The sequence below is a fragment of the Anopheles cruzii genome, chromosome 3 (genome assembly GCF_943734635.1).
Source record: "Anopheles cruzii chromosome 3, idAnoCruzAS_RS32_06, whole genome shotgun sequence".
In the NCBI taxonomy this organism is placed as follows: domain Eukaryota; kingdom Metazoa; phylum Arthropoda; class Insecta; order Diptera; family Culicidae; genus Anopheles; species Anopheles cruzii.
The window spans coordinates 18,495,868-18,510,202 of NC_069145.1; the positions used below are offsets into that span (position 1 = coordinate 18,495,868).

General features: G+C 48.3%; 2 protein-coding genes across 7 annotated transcripts; one reads left to right on the top strand and one right to left on the bottom strand.

Annotated features, from left to right (window-relative positions):
* Positions 1-3,935: 3,935 nt before the first annotated feature.
* On the bottom strand, positions 3,936-11,341 carry LOC128275355 (AP-1 complex subunit sigma-2). 6 transcript variants are annotated; one of them, XM_053013828.1, is made up of 6 exons: positions 11,235-11,341; positions 10,850-11,028; positions 10,672-10,780; positions 10,463-10,600; positions 5,366-6,163; positions 3,936-4,650 (listed from the first exon to the last, which is right to left on the bottom strand). In XM_053013828.1, exons 1-5 carry the CDS (start codon positions 11,235-11,237, stop codon positions 6,119-6,121), a joined length of 474 nt encoding a protein of 157 aa, XP_052869788.1. In that variant the 5' UTR covers positions 11,238-11,341; the 3' UTR covers positions 3,936-4,650; positions 5,366-6,118. The 6 variants fall into 6 exon arrangements, with proteins under 6 accessions (XP_052869788.1, XP_052869792.1, XP_052869789.1 ...); XM_053013832.1 differs by lacking the exon at positions 5,366-6,163 and adding an exon at positions 8,069-8,328; XM_053013831.1 differs by lacking the exon at positions 5,366-6,163 and adding an exon at positions 8,675-8,718 and having other exon boundaries at positions 4,603-4,650.
* A 496-nt stretch (positions 11,342-11,837) lies between these two features.
* On the top strand, positions 11,838-14,118 carry LOC128272762 (zinc finger protein OZF-like). Its single transcript, XM_053010631.1, has 2 exons — positions 11,838-12,425; positions 12,488-14,118. The coding sequence occupies exons 1-2, from the start codon at positions 11,947-11,949 to the stop codon at positions 13,425-13,427; spliced, it is 1,419 nt and encodes a 472-aa protein (XP_052866591.1). The 5' UTR covers positions 11,838-11,946; the 3' UTR covers positions 13,428-14,118.
* Positions 14,119-14,335: the final 217 nt, after the last annotated feature.

Here is a 14,335-nt window from a genome sequence, read left to right on the forward strand (position 1 = left end):
CTCTCGGGACTCCCTTCGTCACCAGAAAGCGCGACCACTTGGGCTTTCTACTGTTGGCTTTGAACGCGGCTCTCACTCAACACCTGTCCCGTGGTTCGCGTGGCCTCGTGCCTCGATTGTTCCTGCTGCCCTGTGTGTGGCAGCACGACAAACTGTTTGTTTTTCCTTGGCCTTACTCATACACCTTTCTCGATCCACTCACATGCTCCACATTCGGCTGGCCACGGTCTAGTTTGCACCTTCTTCACACACTGCGTGAGAGGCCCGGGCTCTCATCGCTGACCCTGTTTGGAGATTTTCACTTCACTTTTTACGTCACCTGCCGCGTCGTCAGGCGTCAGGACTGGAAAAAGAAAAACGTGGCCAATTGGTTAAAGAAAATGATGGTCGGTCGGTCGATGGTCTGCCGAATAGCCGGAACCGGTAGCATCGGAACCGGATCGGAGTTAAGACACTGGCACCTTTTTTTTTTTTCGTACGTCGTTTGCTCTCCTAAACACACTCATCGAACCTCATCGGCATGCCACACGGACGGCATGGAACACAATGGAACAAAGCAGACTGGAACACACACACGCACACACGCACATTGCGTGCGCACACATCGCGCACGAAACGAGGACTGTGGCAGCACCACCGAGCAACTTTTTACACTTTCTTCACCAACAAACAACTTCCACACACTCTTCACGGTGCGCGGTGAGAAAAACTCATTTCACCATGACACAGACACTCGCGTGCACGCACGCACGCACGCATCACCACGCCGAACCGTGTCAGCTGAGTGCGGACGAGACTGAGCGCCCATCGGGGGGGACGAGCGATGGAAAATATTTACAACAAATCACTCACACTCGACATCGCACTCACCGATTATGGGTACAACAAGTGAACGGCGTGAGTGACCGGCGGTGGGTAGCTCATTTTCCGAACACGGACGGACGGACGGATGGACGGGCGGACGGAAATGGAAATGGCACGGGCGGTACCCAGCAGATCAGCGAGATCACAACGACAGGGGCGACGCATGGCGAACGCGGAGCAAATATCACGCACGCACCACTGCACACGCACACACGCACGCACACAGCAATCGTAAACACTACGTTTGGCGAGCGCGTGCAAGTGTGTGCGCTGAGCGCCGGCGCGGGCGCGCGCAGGACCCCCCCGAAATTGAGAGTACCCCACGGAAAATGGAGTGGTGAAAAAGTTGTGAAAAAAAATGGGACGGACACTGGGACCAAAACGGTGTGTGCTAGGTGCTAACATAAACGGCCATCGCACGGTCCGTGGAACGTTCGGCCAAGGAATCCCGCCAAGGCCGTGCTGGAGCTGGAGGGGGGTCCGCCGTTACTGTGACACGCGAGCTGTTGATGTTGAGGCGCTGTGTGAGCGCCTCCTGCGATGAGTCCGCCGAGTCCTACATTGATCTCTGACGGACGATGAAAAACCAGAGAGCATTTCATAACTCCGGACCAAATCCAATTGGGGTCGCTTCGCAGCAGCAGCAGTCAGTTCGGCGTTCGGTGCGCACTTCCGGTGCACCGATGGCACTGATTTCTAGGTTCGCGGGTTCTGGTCTCCCGGAGCCAGTCGTGAGCGTGCGGGAAACACAGGAAAATTGATCTAGTGACCTTACACTGGGATTGGGAGATAATTTTAGCACCGAGTGAGCGAGAGAGAGAGTGGGAGAGTGGGAGAGAGGGAGAGAAAACATTTGCTCTCCACCACTCGGACTAATCGAGCTCAGCAACCATCGGTTACTTTGATTCCATCACCGATGTCAGCCAAGTTTTCAGCCAAGCGCAGCACAGAAAAGGGAACAGAAATCTGTCCACTTCCAATTTTGGCCTCCGTTAACACCACCACACCAACACGCGTCCCGTGCGTGCATCCGTGCACTACCATCATCGCGATCAGCACAATATCTTCATCAACCTTTCTTCGGCGTCCTTCGCTCTGGTGCGCGCACATCACGAGAACTAGAAGCACGGAACACGCACACTCTCTCACACACACAGATTTCGGACGGGCGCGCGCGCGCACACGCACACTACTACCCTACGGTGTGGTCGGTGTACTGGCCGTGGACCGAGAACCGTGTGCCCTCTTGCACGGTCACCTCAACCGGGGTCACAGATACATTATTCACCTGTTTCACCCGTGACCCGTTCCCGTTCTTCCGCAGCAGCAGGGACCTGCTGACACCGGCGGTCGCCTTTTAATAACTTTTCCCTGCTTCCTCCGCTTCACCTTCCGGATGATCCCTCGGGCCCTCGGGGCCTGGTTATGAAATTTATGATGCGAGCTTCTTTCACCTTCTTTTCCTCCCCTTCACTCACTCTCTTACCGTGGCCAGGAGCTTCCTGCACTGGGCATCCTTCGCTTCACACACACACACACACACACACTGTGCTCCCCTTACACGCACACTGGTGCACCACACATTGTCCTTGTTTTTCACCCAACACTCGCCCCTGTGTTCTCGTCTTACGTCGTTCACCCTCTTCTCACCCTCCAAACCGGATGGGGTCGCCTGGTCGGCCAGGCGGCTGGTGGCCAGCGGGGTGGCAGGGGTGGCTGGTGGTCACGGTTTCCTTGCGAGTATCCTTGCGCGGCCCCCCAAAACTGGCTGGCAGCCACCTTCCACGCGGGGCAAACGCTCGACTGGAGCGGACGGCACGGCACGGTAGCTTTAGGCCATGGCCGGGAGCAGCGCCAGCAGCACCGATCCGGATGCCAGCAGCATCGTCGTTGTAACGGTGGGCGCAGTGTCCGTGGCGGCGACCAGCGTCGCCAGCACTGGGGCGGCCAGGTTCGGGGCCACCGTCGACGCGTCCCGGGCGCACGCCAGGAAAGGTTGCTCCATTTTGTGCTCCCTGGTTGTCACCATTACGACGACGTCGCTCCGGATGACACACGGGCTCGGGGCGAGAAAAGGTTGAAAACTGAGCCCACTTTTGCTGCCGATCGACCGAGATACTCCCCCGTTTTCGGTTTCGATGTTCCGTCTGCGATGCTCGCCACGGCCACGGAAAACGTCGATACTCTCCTTCTCTCTCTCTCGTTGGAGTGCGTGGAAAACTGCTCTCTCGGAGTTTTCCCCACGCTGATGGTGGATAACGTTCGCGGCCGCCTGGTCCAACCACGAGAGCGAGAGAGAGCCAGCCGTGAGCGAAAGTGGCAGGATGAAAATCAGATGTCAAAAAGTGTGAGATGAAACGCTCATCTCATCTTGAACGAACCGAGATTGTATGCCGCGAGGAGCGAGGCCTACTTTTTCTTGATTCCATTAGGAATGAAGGAATTTTCCAATTTCCTACCCAAAGTTTATTAGATGCAAGGAAAAGTGGGTGCCTTTGGGTGATTTTCTAAAGCAGCACGCACGCACACTCTCTAGCTTTCTCTTTGGCCGTGATTCCCCTCCGGCCCGAATCAGGTCGGGATGATTGCTCAGCATTCTCATCTTCCGCTTTTCCAACGAATTTCGGGATCGTCCCGACGGAGAGGAGCGTCTGCACGCACGCACGCACGCACCGAGCGAGAGACTTGTCGAGAGCCCGAGATTCATCTTGCACCATGCGTGGTTGCGTTCGCCAGAGAGTGGCCACTGTTGTTGGGGCGCGCTTCTGCGCCGTACGGCCGTCATGGAGCGAGCAGTACCAGAGCGCCGACCGAACCGACCGATGTCGACCCAGGCGATCCGTGGATCAACTGTGGCAGTGATGGTTTCAAACAATCAGTTCCGATTAAAAGAATACAATTATTGTAGAGTTCTGTGCGTGTTGCTGGTACTTACCCGTCTGATTGTACAGAATTTAACCACGGCATTTGTAATTACTCTTCAATCGCTTTATTGGTGCGCTCGTTAAACTCAACAACCCCACATGAAATAAGCAGACACGCACCCGCAGATGTTGTTAGGTTCTAATTTTATTAGAAATCATTTCGTTTGTTAGTTTTCAATAAGTTTATCAGGAATACGAGCTAACACTTTTATCGTGAAGATACTTTACACTAAATAAATGCTACACGTCGATGTAGGTCGCTTCTTTGATCATGCTGAGGTGATTCAAACACCCATATAGTACGCCCGTACGAATCGCTCCGAGAAAAACGTAAAGACACCGAAGTGCAACATGCTCGAAGGAAGGCGATCGGTACGGGCTGATGGAAATGTTGGCGAACTATCTTACAGATTAAGTACAAAGTGGATTTCGTACACGAGTTTCTCACGCACGCTTCCCTAGTAGCCACAAGCGCGTCGGATTCGGGGTGCAACACATTTCCAGTTTCCACCGACGGTCCTGCTGTCCAGTGATGGTGTGTAAGTGAAAAGGATAAATAGTGATCGAATTCCGAAACAAACAAAAAAGTAGTAAAACCTAAGATAAAAGGCACTGTGCCAATGTTGTCGTCCTAGCAAATTGATATGCACTCTAAATTCGATTGGCTTCAAATACTGCACACAATTAGGAAGCGAAAGCGAACCAAAGAAATGATGCTTTTCAAACAGCTTGGGTTCAAAATCGCAACAAAATCCTTCCAAAGCGATTAGGAATGAGCCGCAAGCCATCGTCCCGTGCCGCCGTCACTGGCTGCCGCCTATCCGAGGCCATGATCTTCGAAGAATCCTTGCGGAGTTTCGTCCTAAGAGAGAGAAATAGAGTGGTCAGTACAGCATGGCCGCAGTGTGGGCACAGAAAGGAAAGAGCAAATTGTTTCGAGCTAAAAGTATTGGTCTTCTTCGAAAGGACTGTTCCTCCGATGGTGCCTTTTTCATGTATTCAGGAGAGTATTGGCAAAACTTTGTATTAACTGTTGTAGCATAGAAAACATTCTATTGAAAAGAAAGGACGTAAGTATTGTTATGAGTAATGTAAAACAGAAAAAGAAAATTATTCTTTAAAATTGCAATCCTTAAAAAAACGGGCGCGTGCGGTGCAGGATCTAGTGTGAAGAAGGAGTAGTTACTAGTCAAAAAGAGGCAACATTCTTTAAAGCCGGTGAAACAAACGGACAGCGCCCCGTCCGTTTGTTGAGTTTAGTACGCGCGACGTGGCCAACAGGACCGTGGGTTAACGGAACTAAGAACAGAACTACTACAACAGAGAAGGTGTGCCGTTTTGCTAACGAACTAATGGCAGCTGCTGTGTTAATATATAAGTGGATAGGTGAATAGTCAGGCAACAGCTAGCAACGATGCACATTACGGTGTGTTAGGTTTGATCTTGGCTTAAAAGTCGCGCGCATGGAGAGTTAAACAACAAACGCAAAACACGGAAACTGCGCACGCAAACATGTTAACAATGGACACGTTCACACACACATAAACACACACGAAACACAGACACACATTACGTACCTTGTCGGTTGCTTGTTTTGGGCTAGCTTGGGACTTGGATTTGATTTGTTGCGATTAGAAAGAACTCGAAGGAGCAGAAGAAAGCGCGTATCAGCGCAGCGGAGCGTTGATGAGAAGAAAAGTTCATGGGGATCGGGGATAAAACCGAGTGGCCAACCAAATCCATGGTACAGTTGCGTAGAGACACAGAGAGACAGAGAGAGAGAGAGCGCGTGATACTAAACGATTGCGTTATGGCGTTTCTCCCTAGGGACAGATCGATAGTCGGGTGAATCCTTCTTTCCGCTCGACTGTCTTTCCACGTGTTGCACGCGAAATACTTTTTGGCACTGATACTATAGCTTTACACTAGGCTGTTAGTATGGGGAAGCTGAATCGCTCTACGCGGGACAATGTAAAAAAAGCTGACCGCGCAACAAATCGGTCGGAATCGGTATGGCATCAATAAGAGAACCGTACAGTTCTCCGGTAACTTTATTGTAGAACTTACGTTCCTTACGTACACTAGTCTACACCCATCTCCGGCGGGAAAGGAATCAACTAAATAAGCTTCGCCAGCTTCTTCACGAAATAGTACAACGGCGCAATTGTCGGGGGGCCATAACGGCCCTCCCAACGGTTGCTGTCCAAATCAGCGGGATTAGTCTACCTAACGCGGTGCATTGTGGGATATTGTGTTTGGTCCATTCTGGTTGGAAAGAAGGATTAGGATTTCGGGGGGAGGCAGAGGAGGTTCGTCGCTGGATCGTGTGCTCAGAGCAGTCCAATATCTCTTAGGGCTCCGTCCGCGGCTTCGTCCTAGGCAAAACAAAAATACAATGTACACACGGGAATTGCAGATTTTTGCGGTTTTATTTTTGGTTTGGTAGGTTCTGGGCAAGGGTTGGATGGGCAATGGCCGCACCGAAGATGTGGAAAGAAAGGGACTTTCAGTAGTTTAATCATTTGTAGCGCGCGTATTTACATAGCCATCGCGTATCCTCGACGAATTAGTGTACCCCCATGCCCGAACCGCCACGGAGTCCAGGATGGGCCAGGTTTGAAAGCATGCCACAGGGCGAAGGGTATGTGTGTTACTGTTTGTTGGTCGATTGGGTTCAACGACAGTTAAGAGGGAGCGAAATAGAGAGAGAGAGAGAGAGAGCGAGAAGAAGAGCAGCAAGTGGTCACCACGTACACACGCACACAAACCAATGGGGCACACTGTGGAGGTTCACCACTTCACCGACCTAATGTTAAAGTTGTTTGTTGCGGTCCGTTGTTAGTGGTCCCCCATCGACACGCAAATCCACTGATCATGCCTTAAAAGCTACGCACCACTGGGCCCACGAGGAACACTACTTCCCGTAGCACTACTGTTAAAGGGAGTAGAAGGAGCAGAATATTTACAACCTAGAAATATTTTATGCAAACCTGTTACCCACCGATACGTTTGCGATAGCGAGATATGTGAATAATACAGCCAGACAGCGGATGCTTCACACAAGGCGCCAACGGTGTACGACACAGTTAAATCGAGGAAGAAGGATCTGTCTAAATTACTATTAACGGACAAAGAAACGGTGTGCACTTCTACGAACGTTCGTGCAATGTTCATGCAATCGGTATATAACTGGAACTTCAATTTCAATTTAATTTGAACGTAGAAAAAATATGTCGTAAACAGGGGCCGAAAGGAAACGACTAAACTGGAAAGGATAAACAGAAAACCTTCGATGCATCGGCGAAAGAGATCAAAACTACACTAACTTGTGCGACCAAAAGGACCAATAGAAGATTTCAATCCCAAGTCTAATTTCCCCCCAATTACAGAAGTGGTGGTCGTATCGGTAGTGAAGAGAAATCAGAAGAAAAAGAAATAAGAGCATGTTGTGTGTTCAGTATATATTTAGTCCTAAGAATGAAGTGTTTTAAGATGTAAGATTAAGAGAGGTTTGGTTACATGTGTTATTGTTGGCTGCAGTACTTCTTCGTGATAAATGACTATTGTTTGCTTGTCCTGTAGTTTGTTTTGCTCGCAGCTGTTGCAGCGGTTTTGCTTAATTTATTAAAAACCATCGCCGACTTTTGATTACGTACGCCCTGCGAAGAGCGCACAGCTCGCCTCGTTCGAATGGAATCCCCGACTTTCGGTAAGCTATTTTTTTACTAACGTGTTACCAGTGCGCTTCCAATGAACTGGCGCCACGGATGAAAGTATAAAAAAGTAAATCCTCTCGCTCGAAGGGTGTTTGTTTGGTGTGAAAAGCGTTCTTTTGGCATGTCTCTGCTGTGTGTGCGTGTGTGTCTGGGGTCGAGTGTCTTGGGTACTTAGTACACTAAAAAATAATCATCATCATCTAAAACCTGCAAAACGGAGTTGGTAAAAGTGTTGAATTTGTGGTGTTTCACTGAAAGATCGCAGACCAGAGAGTGATCGTAACAGAAACGCATGAAAGCACCAAAACTTGCTCGACACGAGCATCCACCCAGTAACCCGATAGGAGTATGTTCCCTTTTGCCGAAATACATGTAAGCGGTAAAAGTTGAGCGCAACAAACCAAATAATGTATCGAAGCGATGCTTTACAACTGAGCGAATTTTGAAAAGTAATAACTTCGAAAAACAAAAACCAGAATGAACCATAACTCGAGAATACGAATCAAACAAGTATAGTACGGGACAAAGTGTATCCAAACCGATGGCATTGATATATATATTTACAGCGCTGTTTGCCTTTGCTTGCTGCGACATCCGGCTACCGGACGGACACCACACACCCATCGACAGGCGTTCAAATAAGCATCGCCTACGATTAGCCCCAATTCCTCGGTTCAAGCGCGCTTGCAGAGAATTTCGGTGACCGATTATGTTCATAGCAGGACAAGAAGGTTGCGTGGTAGGGCAGCAAGAAATGGAGAGAGAGAGATAGAGATAGTGGTGCACAAGTTGCTTCGTGTGCACTAGCACTCCAGTTCCTTTTGCTGCACGTGTGCGTTGGCAGGATGCGGCGAAGAAAGCGAAAGGAATAGAACAGAAAACAGAAGTTGAAACCATTTGCGCCAAGGAATGGCGAAGAGTTCGCGCTATAATCAATCAACGATTTGGGAGAGTCTTCGGATTCGAAACAAGCTAAAAATGTTACGCCATGGCGCGCTTGGGCACAGGCACACTACGTACTGGGAGTTTGTTTCAAACTAAAATAGCATGGCAACGACATCACCATCGTAGTAAGCTGATGCGAAACGTAACCAGAGCTCAATCAGAAACCAAAGAACGAAACAAGCTGCTAGTGTCAACCGGATGCTACGCTACAAAAATGCTACCTACACATCGTGTACGCCTGATTATCAGTTTAGTGTCTCGTTTAAATCCTATCACCAAACAGCAAGCGGTATTTGGTGTGATTCATTTCGTTTGCCACATTGAATTAAGTGCCATTTGTTGCCAATGGGGTGCCCAGTGGCATTCCAATTGATTCACACTCACAACAACCGTCGGAAGTGGGCGCAGGACAGTGTCAAACAATAGATCGGAAAGTGAAGATGGAAAACAGGAGAAAAGAGAGAAAAAGAGAAAAAGAGAGAAAGAGAAAAGGTTGAAATACTGTTTGAACTACCGACCGAGCGTTGTATCATCAGTACTGGCTGTCTAAAGCAATGAAGAAGCAGTCATTTCGTCCATCAAAACAGGCCATGAGTGGGCCCGTAAGCGGGTAAGCTTTTTCGTAAACCGCGTCTCGCGTCGGCATCGTTCGCGACAAATCAACGCATACCCCAATGATTATTTGTGGCGACACGTAAAAACTTTTTTACTAGCGCATTCAGAGGTTATAAAGAGGGAATAGACGTGCCATACGCTTTAGAAATTCCGCCGTTGCGATTTAGTGATTATAACAACCTACAACATAGAGAACAGTTGAAAATACAGAAACTAGGGCAACATATGATAGCTACAAAAATCAACACTAGCCCACCCATTAATGTATTAGTAGCGCATTCCGGTACATGCACCTTCTCCAGACAGCAGACACGAGCAAGACTGCCGTTCGATACGCGGAAACAGAGACTAAAGAGGGATGCAAGAGGATTTTCTTTTTTATAGTTAAACAGGGAACATTGAGGTACGACAAATAGCTACGGATGGGATGCAGCGCTTCGTAACACTAAAGATCGTTCAGTTGAAATGGTTAAGCATTTGCTACTACACTAGACAGGCACTGTTGGTTGGACAAAGACCTTGCTCCACTTCTCTAAACTAAGCCGTTTACCACGGATCGGGATGTTGGGATGCGCGAATAGTGCCTTACTTCCCTATTGGCTCTCTACCAACAGCATCCCAACACTTCAATGCACTGCTTTCCTACACTAGAGTGTCGGGCTCCGACACGAGCCGGTTTCATCTTAAATTATGTAGCGCGCATTATACAATACAAAACAAAACAGAGGCCACGAGAAAAGATGCAATTTTTGGTATTCGGCAAGAAGTTCATAATTTGCTAACGCACAGCACTCAATCTTTCAATAGAACAAAACAACAGAAGAAGGACAAAGTAACAGTTTTAACATAACACGGTAAAAAACTAACTAAAATAAATGAATAAAAATAATAGCACATTCACAGGTTTCTAAACGCTAGCTAGGTAAAAGGTAATGAAACTTAAGTCTAGAGCATCGTAACGCAACCGACAAACACGAAGCACAGCACGTGTTACTGTTTTCGAATCTTTGTTTTTGGTGGGACTATATAAACAAAATACAAACACACATCTAAGCAACTCGTAGCGCATTGTGGCGATGAGGATCTGTATGATCGAACTGCCAAAAAGAAAAAGCGAAACGACAACTGCTTATGATTATTTCACGAGTTTCGGCGCACTCGCACCGGAGCTGGCGTAGCGTATGCATGTGTGTGAGTGTCTGTGTGTCTGGATGTGTGTGGAGGCTGATATCTGATAGCAATATGATGGAATGTAAAAAGGGCGTTCTGTTGCTTTGTTTTGTGTTTTGTAGCGGCCTTGGGTGAGATGGTGTTGGCAAGAGTCTATCCGATGGTATCGTTTTTACGTTCTGGCATTATGAGGCATTATATATCGTAAGAATCATCTGGTGTACTGACCTCTTGTAACACGTCTTGGGCAGCTATCGCCTTGAGGACATTCTTTTTGGACGTTTCCTGTATCTCGCCTCCCACGAGCAGCTCGTCCAGTATGAAGTAAGCCTTTTCGAAATTGAAGATTATGTCCAGCTCACAAACCTGCAATTTGCCGAAGCAAAAGAACAATTCAGTTGTTCGCGTATGAAGGCGGTTCAAACTGTATGACTTACACTCCCGAAGTATTTATCCAACAGTTCCACGTATCTGTGAATCACCTCCAGGGTTAGCAGCTCGTTATCGTTTTGTTCGATCGCACAGCAAAAGTACAGGCTGGCGTATCTGAAGCATTTGCCAATAGAGAAACATGAGCTTTTAGGTCACATCCATTCGGAAGCTCACGATTCGTACCTTTTGTAGACGATAGTGCAGTCTTTCCATTCCAAGAACGAGCACATCTTCGGCTTCCGGGACAGGATGGTTGTGATCAGCTCCCGGGTAATCTTCTTCTTTACCTTGTCCGAGTGCGCGACGTACCATTTCTGCAGCCGCAATTTGCCTTGGCGGCTAAACAGTAGCATAAATTGCAGCTAATGTGGAACAAAAAACCATGTCTGATAAAACAGTTTTCTCCGATAAAGGCGCCTCTGTTTGCACAGGGCTTTCTGTCGACTGCTGGTGACGTCACTAGAGCTCGATGCGGCGGTTGTAAAACCAAGCAATCACGCAATACGTAGCCCGGAGTTTGCACATTTTCTCGAACAAGGAGAGCACCAGTTTCAACCCTTCTACTTACCATTATTTTCTACACTATTGAGATCGAAATTTATGCTTAAAACATGAACCAAATTCCACCGAAAACCAATAGTGAACGCGTTGACGGCAAAAGCAAAACATTTGTCACTAGCTTTGACAGCAGACTGCCTAATGGTGCGTTCCGCGATAGGAGAGCACGATAAACTGGTTTGTTTATACCCGAATATTCTCTTAAAATGGACTTAGGTAGGGTTATTTTGGAAAGAAAACTACAGAACTAGTGTGGAGTTTAACAATTTGCAGCTGTAAATGTAAGTTTAGGTAATTTTAGGTTTAAATGCGAATCGGTACAGTAATGTTGAATCGGTTCTCGTGGTTCGGCTGTTTATAGTACCAAGTGCTACTCCAGAATCATGCTGTCATTAGCATTGTCGTGTCATTTGGGTGCTTTCTGTGCCGCGGGAAGCAAATTCTGCTTTATCTTTTGTCTCCAACTCGTTACACGCCCGAGAGAAAACTTTTCGATCTTCGCATGTAAACCAACGGTTGAGTGTCATCGTGATTTGGTGTTGAAAAGATAACTTTTGATTCGCGCTAGTATCAAAAACAAGGAAAACAAATCAAACGAAAAGGAACAAAAGAAAGAAATGCTGTGAGAAAGTGGCACCACTTTGTAGAAGAAATGTAAAATCCGGACCGATTTCAAGTGTGACCCCGTAACACGGCACCTGGTGCGCTCCAGGGGCAGCGAAATGGATACGGCGCGCAGCACCGTCTGTCGCAATTCGCGGACTGGGGCAAACGAATCCAAAATGGTTGCGATCGATTTTAAAACAATCTGCCGTATCTGTGGCAAATCGGAAGAAACGCTCACGTCGGTGCACTCGCGCTACCAGAGCGACCTGCGGGGAAAGATTGCGAAACACCTGAGCATAGATATCGCCGAGAACGATCGACTACCGACAAAGATTTGCTTCTGCTGCAAGGACATCATCACGAAGTGGCACGATCTGTTCGAGAAATGCCGTTCAATGGAGCAAAGGTTCATCACTGTTCTGAAGTCGTGTGAAGAAGTGCAACACGAGGCCACGGTTTCCGCTGCAGAGCCCACAGAAGCGGAAAAACCTAGTACACCCGAATCGGTGGCCGAAGAGAGTGACACACCGGAGAAGAACACGTCAACACCGGAGAAGTCCTTATCGCAATCAGAACAGCCGGATGCAAAGAAAAGGTAAGTTCGGCAAACATTTCGTTGGAAAGTCCGTTGCATGGCCGTTTTTGTTATTGTTTCAGCAAAAAAACTCCGTTACGACCGAAACCTGTAGATTGCACGTTCTGTAAGTCCGATCCGACCGCTCGGGTTCATCGATTCGCCTCGCAAACGGTTCTGGTAGATCACATGAAGGATCAGCATTGGGATCAGATATTTCATTGCGAGCAGTGCGACAACTATCTGGACCGCGCGAAGCTCATAGAGCACATGACAATGCACGCACTGAGTTTGGTGCTTCCGGTACCGTCGGGAGGTAGCGAACCGGAGGGAGGAGCCAGTGCCGATTCGGGCTCGGCCGCCGGCGACGAAGAGCCCGACGGTGAGCTAGAGGAAGCGGAAGGAAGCCAGCAAACGACGGAGCTAAAGTCGGGTGAAGGAAGCACCAATAAGGAAAACGACGAGAAAGAGGAAGTGACGGTGGGCGAGCTGAAGGGACTGGATTCTCGCAAGCTGTACTGTTACATCTGCGAAAAGACGCTCGCCAACCGGAGCGCCTACTCGTACCACGTGAATCAGGTGCATCTGAACATCAAAAACTTCGACTGCAGCTTCTGTGAGAAAAAGTTCGGTAATCGGCGGCTGCTGAACAACCACATTGCCAACGTGCACTCGCGGGAGCGCAACTTTAGCTGTAACGTGTGTGCCAAGCGCTTCAAGACGAACGTGGCCCTGTACAACCACTCGCGGGTACACGACGACAAGCTGCAGTTTAGCTGTCGGTTTTGCGACAAAAAGTTCCGCTTCCGGAATCACTTGGTCAGCCACGAGCTGATCCATCTGGATGAGCGCAGCTTTTCTTGTGGCCAGTGTAGCAAGAAGTTCAACACGAACGAGTGTCTGCAGAAGCACAAACTGACGCACGTGACGACGGAACCGTACCAGTGTCCGCTGTGCGGGTTCAGCACCAAGCAAAAGCGCTACCTGGTGATGCACGCGAAGCGCATCCACATGGTACGATAAGGGAGGTGCTGTTCGGGAGAAAAACGGAAATACTCTATTCCCGGTAAGTGGTAAGTAATTTATGAATCATTTTAGCAGAAATATAACAAGAGAAACGCGAACAGAAAGAAAGAGTGGAGCAGAGGGTTCGTAGAGGGATCCACGACAGCACGACACAGGATCGGCACGACGACGAGTACGGGCAGAGACAGAAGAGCGTGAAGATCCGACTAAACCATTCTCTTAGCTACCGGTGTACCTGAAAATGAAAGAGGAAACTAAAAAAACACTAGATCATAGGCGGAAAGTAATTGTCGTAGGAACATTGTGGTCATCTTAGCGGAATCGAAATCAAATAACGAACTCGTAGGATAAACGTAGCCGAAAGCTTAACAAAACATGCATACGAACCTAATCAAGCATTTGTAGCATTTTAAGAGAGCCATGTGACATGACATCAATGTAATCGTACCGTACTTCGTGTTGCCAGAGCCGTATGCGTTACTCGGAAGTGCTTCTGTTGTGCGAAGTACCGTCGTTCGGTTGTAGGATTATTTGTTTTGTTTTTAAATTATGCCCGGCATAAATGCATCCGTTACGTTATACGTTCGCCGCGGAGCCGAAGGTGGTCGTGGTGTGTGCGCCACACACCATTTTCCGTTTTGCATTTTTCAACTGCCAGTATTTATCCACAGCTGTGTGGTGAACGTTTTAGTGTTACTGTTTAGCGTTAATAATTTATTCGTTCATTCTCCGTAGGTAGTGGAAGTTACTGTTGCTGTAAGGAACACGTATTTATTGATATCGAATAAATTTAATGGAACCTGCTAAGTTATTCTCTGTCGTAGAGTAAACCAACTGTCGTACGCACTTTTGTCACTTCATCCGAAGGAAAACGATCTGGTGCCGCCAACTGTGATCTTGGAACA